Source organism: Cynoglossus semilaevis, chromosome 14, assembly GCF_000523025.1.
Source record: "Cynoglossus semilaevis isolate Cse_v1.0 chromosome 14, Cse_v1.0, whole genome shotgun sequence".
Lineage (NCBI taxonomy): Eukaryota > Metazoa > Chordata > Actinopteri > Pleuronectiformes > Cynoglossidae > Cynoglossus > Cynoglossus semilaevis.
Genome location: NC_024320.1, coordinates 6,538,942 through 6,546,999, shown reverse-complemented (window position 1 = coordinate 6,546,999; position 8,058 = coordinate 6,538,942). Strand labels below are relative to the sequence as shown.

At 42.2% G+C, this 8,058-nt stretch overlaps 1 protein-coding gene across 1 annotated transcript in view; it reads right to left on the bottom strand.

The window, feature by feature from the left end:
• nsmfa (NMDA receptor synaptonuclear signaling and neuronal migration factor a) overlaps positions 1-1,244 on the bottom strand; it is a 29,533-nt gene extending 28,289 nt beyond the window's left edge. Inside the window, exons 1-3 of the mRNA XM_025062030.1 lie at positions 1,174-1,244; positions 784-839; positions 137-522 (exon numbers count right to left, since the gene is read on the bottom strand). Coding sequence (XP_024917798.1) covers positions 137-522; positions 784-839; positions 1,174-1,244 — 513 coding nt within the window. The remainder of the gene's footprint in view (positions 1-136; positions 523-783; positions 840-1,173) is intronic.
• Between the last annotated feature and the right edge of the window lie 6,814 nt (positions 1,245-8,058).

Genomic DNA, 8,058 nt, shown 5'->3' with positions numbered 1-8,058 from the left:
GTGTCGTGCCCCCCCGGCGGGGGCCCCCCCGGCTGGTGCTGCTGCTGCTGCTGCTCGCATGGTGGTACTGAGTTTGAGACGAGGAGGTGGATGAAGGGGATGCGGAAGGCAGCATCAAACCTCCTCTGGTTCCCACCCCACCACTCCCTGGCTTCTCCTTTAGGACGTCCAGTTCTAAGCTCTCCTTACTGCCCCGACCACTGCTCATCAGCATACCGTGCTGGGGAGTGATGGTGTAGACGCGGGCAGGCTGCAGGGTGCACTCCACACCCTTCAGCTGGTCCTCCTCCGCTGAGAAGCTGCGCTCAAGAGAGAGCGGAGGTTTGGTGGAAATGGTGATGGCGGGAGGCGGTGCCTGGAGCAGGCCCTCAGGCTGTTTCACCAGACTGGCTTCTGGATTGGTCTTACAACTCTTTGAGATGCTGGTGCCGGGATGGCGGCGGTGGTTGTTGTTGTTGGAGCTAACCTTGTCACTCGGTGACTCAGGGTCAGGACCCACCAAGGTTTCACACAGGAGATGAGCTGAAACGTTGGAGAGATAAAACAAACCCAGAGTCAGGGAGCTAGTGAGGGGAGCTAGCAGAGAAGAAGAGGAAGAAGAAGGAGAAAATGAGAGACACATAATCATCTTTGTGTGGGTATCAGCCATTGTAGTACACACTAATGATCCCAGCCTGTGTTTTCAGAGGAGAATAGCAGTGGAAGAAGGGATTAAAGACCACAAAGGAATATGTAGAACAGCAGAGAGGGCTGGAGAAATGACAGCACGACAGAGACGCTGACCTGATCCGTTTTGGTTTTCAGAGTGGGACAGGTTCTCTCCGAATGCTCGCACTGCTCTGTGGGGACACACACATGACACACATAAAGATGTTAATTCATGGACAGGAGAGGGACGGTGAGGGAGGAAATGGAAACAGAGGGGGGACAACAGGAAGGGGGAGAAATGGGTGAGGGAATTATAAATTTTAACTTTCTTCGTAGGCTTTTCCCACTTATCTCAACACTTCAGGACACCTCAGAGTGTGAGACAGGAAGTATAGGACAGCAGGACCACAAGGAGAGAAGACCTGTTTTAGGTCTGTGTAGGTACTCAGTCATGCAGGTCATGTTATCTGAAAATTGTTACATCCAGGGCAACTGGATGGAGTAGGTTTCTTGAAGACGTTTCACCTCTCATCCAAGAGGTCCACTACACCTCCATCCCCCCTCATTAGTATATGGCTCTCTGCAATGACCCTCATTACGGGTATGTCAGCCCCTTTGAGGCTAAATACCAGAACAACCCAGTAGTCAGTCAGAACTGAAGATGGATGAAAGGTGAAACATCTTCAAGAAACCTACTCCGTCCAGTTGCCCTCGATGTAACTATTTTTGGACTGTTTTAGGTCCACTTCATTTTTCTGAATGACCTCCATTTGCACAGCAAGATGAAATTGCTTCCATTTCACAGTACGTTAATTCATTTTTACACGAGTGGTTCCATAGCAGTTAGCATGCCTGCTTTGCAAGCAAAGAGCAGGGAGTACAGGGTTTGCTTCCCTAATGGCGCCTCTTGTGGCAGCCTCTATGTGGGATGAATAAGGGGCTGAATTGTTATTATTATTATAATAATTATTATGTTTTAACACACACACACAGAGGATTTGGTGTTCTGTGAACACTTCCCATCCCCTCACCATCCCCCCTACTATTACAAATATAAGGCTAATCTTCAACCTAAGTCTAATTTGACCACTGGTTAATTTCCAGAAATGTTCCACATATAGAATATATTCTTGGATCACACAGCAATACACATACGCCCGGTCACAGGGGAGGAGTGTCCTCTTTGTTCTGTTGCAGAGACATGACACATGTAAATGGCGAGGGTCTTGTTGGCCAGAATGTTTGGATTTGAAGATATATTAAATCTTATGTAAGTAGTTGTTGAAGGATAAAGAAACAATGATAAATGAGAGGGAGGTATGCGTGCAGTCCAAATGGCAGATGGGTTCAGCGTATGCGTGACATTACATCAGGCGTCAGTTCTGAGAGCCCTTCTTGTTTGCAATGGTGATGGACAGGCTGACAGATGAGGTCAGGCGGGAGTCAGGCGATGATGGAGGTCTGCAATAGAGAAGAAGAAGAATGGAAGTCAGTGGAAGAACAAGAGCGAACACGCGTTGGTGAATTAGAGATGGGACACTGGAAAGTCACAGTTCTCGATCAGGTCTGTTTCTGTTCTGGACTTTGAAGTCTTTGTAATCAGTCTCGAGATTAAAGATATTCATTGGAATTAGACCAAGAATGATGGGTTTGGAAATGATCAGCAGCACAAAGACAACGAGTTTGGAGATAAATATGGTTAGACAACGGAAGATTCAAGGAAGTAGTCAAGAGGATGTTAAAAATTGTTGGTATAAGAGTGAGGACGAGGAGGAGACGGTACAGAAGGACGAGCTCCACGGACTCCCATCAGCCCCGTGTGTTTAAAGAAAAGCCAGTATCATAAAGGGCTGCTCTGCTAGCCTCAGGTCCTTTAGTTGAATGACAGCTAGCTCCTCATGTTGCTCTAGTCAGTGTGTGACAGGATTAAAAAAGCACAAAGAGTGAAGGTGTAAAAGTGCAGATAACCCTGTGGACGTGCTGACAATGTTAATGTGAGTCTAACTGAGGGGAAATGTGCCAGAGCAGTGGCTATTAGGGATAACGACACACTAATAGTAATTAGAAATAAAAAGAAAAGGAGAAGAGATGAAATGGAAAATGTGAGTAACACAGCGAGCTATAAATATGAAATCATTACTGGAGCTTGGATCATAGTGGGAATGCAGGGGTTTTTCATTCCGAGAGACCCTGTCTCTTTGTCAAATATATTACAAGTGACATTTACCAGAATGAATGTCAATCCAAAATAATTGGTTTCTTTTTTGTCAGCTCTAATATTTTAACTCCAAGCATTTGCAGCCATAACTTGTAATTACGTGTGATCTCCCAGAATATTTAGACCTACAAATAATCTGAACACACTTAGCATGAAGCTAATGATTCCAGAAAGGCTCAGGTTGCAGCATGACAATGCAACAGGTTCTATTTATGGATGTATTGACATTTTCCGACTGGGACTCTGATCAATTTTGTTGTTTCTGTAGCAGAGAGCAACAATATTTTCCTGTTTTTGTGGCATAACATCAGATAAAAGCCATAACATTGACACTGATTAAATTCATAGTTGGGATAAATAATCAATGATACCCCCTTGGCTAGAAATATAAAAACAAATTGACCTCCTGTCTGTATTCAGTAGTGGTTTCAAAGTGTCAAGAAGTCTTGTTGGAAGAAATAATAAGGAAAGTATTTGGGCCCACAGAGTTCACCTGTTAACTATTAACCCTCTGCTGCAGCTATGTTTCTGGTGCTTGAAGCTTTTGGCTATTTTACTCCATAACTGAATTGGCATAGATGTGATCCCAGAAGATTGACCTCACATGTCACTGACTGACAACACTAGGACTAATTATCTGTTTGCATCTTTTAACATGCTCAGCAGCAGCAGCAGATTAAGCAGCTTCGTTAGTCACAATGTATTTTAGAGGATTTTAGATGTCACAGCTTTAGGTTGAACACAAGTCCTACACACAGACAGGTATAAGGAGTTTGCACATGCTGCAAGACAACATCTACACTGCACTCCACTCAGGGAACAAAGAACCCTGGTTAGATTAATGGCCATGTCATGACCACTAGAACATTGTGTTCTTATGAGCTCAACAGTTTACAGAAGTTACATATAGGCTTCACATGCTTCATACTTTTCCAGAAAAATCCCCCCTAAGTATATGTACAGTACAGTTATACCAGGAACACACACATAGTCTGGTTTTCATGAGTTTTAAGGACTGTGCATAGACATGATTCATGCCCTAGCAGTGACAAAGTGTCCTCACAACACACACACTGTGTTTTCTGGCTCTGTAGCACTTTACCCAAAAGATAACTATTACAAATATATGTCTAATCCTGACTAATCCTATCCCGAATCCTCACTTCAAACTAGAACCAAATCAAAATACCCAGTCATTCAGTGGGCGACTCCATGACCTCACAAAGTAAAAAAGCTCCCACAAATATATTTATAGCTATATCAGGAACACAAACCTGAAAAGTAGGACACTGGCTTTACACCCACAGTCCTACTTTGCTAATGCTAGTCTAGTTTGCTAACCCTTTCCTCGTGTGGTCGCTGTTTTAGTTATGGCTAACTTTTGCTATAATTACTAAGTCTCTTCTATTTATATTTATCTACATATTATTTCCATCATTGCACACGTCAGTGAACAAATACCAAATGTGATAGTAGCATGCTAACAGTGCACATCTTTGCATACTGCTAATGTTGAACTGGTTTCGTTAAAACTGTCTCGTTAAAAACTGGCTTGTTTATTTTTTGATACCTTTTAACTATGTTTACTTGAAGACTTAAAGTTAATTTCCTAAACTTTAGGTTTAAACTTTTAAGTTATGACTGTGTTATTTTAACACTGGTATCATTGTAACGTCAATCATTTTTCCCAATCCTGTATCAAGTGTAGATATGATTTCGTGTGTGCGCGCGTTTTTTTTTTTTGTGCCCTCTAAAACTTGAAATTCAAAGGACACCTGAAAGTTTTTAAACAAATATTTCCTAAAGGCTTTAATTGTTATAGAAAAGCACTTGTTGTGCACTTAGAAACAACTTGGTAAAATGCAGCATTTAGCAGTAAGCTTCAATTTAGCATTTTTTCTTAAGCTGCTACTTAAAACACCCAGTACTACGAATAACATTGTAGATTAGGGACGGTCTCCCTCTCCTGTCAGCCAAACAAAAAGTCCAATGTGAAACTCTTTTTCTACTAGAGCCTTCAGGGTGTTGCTGCCAGCTCCATTATTTCCTCCTGTCGGTGAAAACAACAATCGATGTAAACCTGAGGCTGGCAAATATTTGGGGGATGTTACTGAAGCTCTGCACATGCTGCATCATCAGTCGGCTCCCCTTGCTCTCCTTCTATAAATAGCTCAATATGCTAACCTGGCGTGCCGCACATTCTTCCTTTAAATCCTCTCTGCAGCAGCAGATGACACGCTGTTGTGTTTGGGCACATGGGTTCTTATTTACAGGATTTGAAAAGGCCGAAGAAAAGCTAAACAAACCCCTGTGGGGACTGTATGATAGTACTGGTACTGAGGTGCAGTTGAGTGGACACTTGTGATGATTGCAGTCTGCGCTCTGATCAGCAGGTGTCCCTCTGACGTTGTCATTTTGCCCTGCTCGTTTTATTATTCAACAACAGGATGGCCACTCTGATTAGAATCAGCCAAACAATGTTGCGTCCTTCATTATACATGAGAGTAAACTGAGTTAGACGTCCACTGAGCCCCCATCAATCCATCTGCCGAACAAAACCTGTCTCCCTGCTGCGTTTGCTCATGTTACTGCTCCCACTTCATACGTGATATATGAGAACATCACAGGTACACGGGTGTGTGTGTGTGTGTGAGTGTGAGAGGAAACTTAAAGGAAGAGATACTCTGTCAATGCAGGTGAGAATGAAGAGCATCGACAGAGGATGACGAGGTGACATGTGACAGGTGTTTGGGGAAAAGGGAGACGTCAAGCAGGGGGAGTGGGTGAGGAGAGGACAGGGGATTGGATCAGGGAAGACTGAGTGAAGGGGGCGGGGGGTGGAGGTGAACATAGGCTTATCAAAAATGGATGAGTAAACTTGACAGTCCAGACGGTCGGAAGGAAAAAACGATTCCATTCACATCTTCAATTCATTAACTGATATAATCTAGCCCTAATCTGACATTTGTTTCATTTAATCTGTAACCAATACCTGCAGATGGTGGATGAGATGGTACTGAGATCTGCTATGACTGAGAGTTTTTAAAACAGCAGACATGGCTGGAGATGTTGAGTTGATCATTGGAGGTTGACAGGAATTGGACAGGATTTGAAGTAAAGACTGGAGATTGGACAAACAGCTCAGGTTTAGATGTTTGAAGTTGTACTGAGTGGATATGTTGGCGGTGAAGATAGTGGAAGTACAGTACAGTTTAACAGATTAGCAGATTAGTTCCAAATGAATATCATATATTCATACTACAGTATATTCAATATCATATATTGATTATATTCATCGTTATAATGTTTGTATAATGTTTTTACCAGGATTCTGACTCTGAGATGCTCAAAATATTATCCCTAGTGCAATAAGACATGAAATGGTTCCTTGACATACTGTACCATACCTGTTCAACCCGCTTCCAACGACACCTGGACTAAAATGTAGCAGCGGTGTTAGTGTCCACATACATCGATGATTAACTTTTCTGCCATTTTTTCATTCACTTCTCTGCCTATTTCAGGGAAGTGAAATAAGGATAAACTGATTGGATGCTGCAGCGCAATGCCGCCTGACATTGTTTATTATCAATTTTATTTGCGTCACCTCAGACACTCACTTCACTTTATCCATGATATGTCAGATGATCCAATCAAAGGAAAGGGGAAAGGAAAGGAAAGTGAACTACTTATCTATCTATCTGTCTATCTATCTATCCATCCATCCATCCATCCATCCATCCATCCATCCATCCATCCATCCATCCATCCATCCATCCATCCATCCATCCATCCATCCATCCATCCATCCATCCATCCATCCATCCATCCATCCATCCATCCATCCATCCATCCATCCATCCATCCATCCATCTATCTATCTATCTATCTATCTATCTGTTATAAATGAAACATCTGCATTTTGTTTTAAAGGTTTAGTATTTTTTCTTTCTGGGTAAAAACAACATTTGTTGCGACACCAGAACAGCTACTAAATAAACAGCAGATAGTTTTTGAACCTTCAGAAACCATTCCCTAGATGCTTTTTACTCCTTGTCCTTTGAAAGCCACAACAGAATTTGATATTTATGAACTTTGCAGAAGTAGAATCTACCAGCCAAACCAACAACATATATTTTTCAACACCCCCAGGCACACATCAAATGCTAGGTTGTAGGACTCGGGAAACGGGCATTAAATGTAGGATTTGTTCAAATTCCACTCATCGCACTGTCACAGTTTGTATTTTGCATGAAGGTTAAAAGTCCTGGCAGATTTGCGTGTGTTTTTTTTCCAGCTGCCAACACTTCTGTGGGTGTCCTTGACAGTGTTTTCTGATCTCAGCAGGACGTTATCGTCAGCTCTCTCCAAACCTAATAAGAATTGCTGTCGGACAAATGTCTCTGTTTTTGTGTTGGAGTAGCACCAGTGTTTCTGACAGTTTTCATGTTTGTTTATGCCAACACAGTGTTTAGTTGAAGTGCACCTGGAATCCTTATGTGACCCACCTTATGTTGGTCCACCCAACCACCCAACTGAAGTTTCAGCTTTTGGCTTCACCTTTCCGTCAACTTTGGGTCCGTTTGAGTGGCTGAGTGTCTGGCTCTGGCTGGTCCAACCACTACAGTGTGGTGCTTAGCATTTTACAAGCTGAATGAGTCAGACCAATTTACCACTTTGAAAACACTTTGCGCCAGGTATTTTAACACCCTCAGTCACCACTTTTCAAATGCACAAAATAGTGGGGAAACATACCTCAGCACTTTATTTCTTAGAAATCATTTAGCTAGAACAATACAGGCTTGACGGACAGGAACAAACATTTTTCTTCAGGCTTCTTAAATGTATTCAGATGTGAAACTGCCTTTTCTAAAGATGCTTTATGTAGTTGTTTTAAGCTGTCTAAACACTCACATCTTTGAACATTGATCAGTACGGCTGTGACACACGTACCCACATGTAGACATGCACCATGGTCAGAAATTAACAGGTGTTTGGACAGAAATATTGGAAAAAGTCTCGCCTTACCTAACTTCTCTCAAAAGGCTTCCATGGTTTCTTTCTACAACATAATAGTTTAGAGTAGAGATAGAGATATTATAGGCCCCATATTAGCATAATTAAGTAATATCGGTAAGATTTTTTCTCTAGCTAAAAGTTAGCAATAAAAATGTATTAAGGTTTTATTTTAG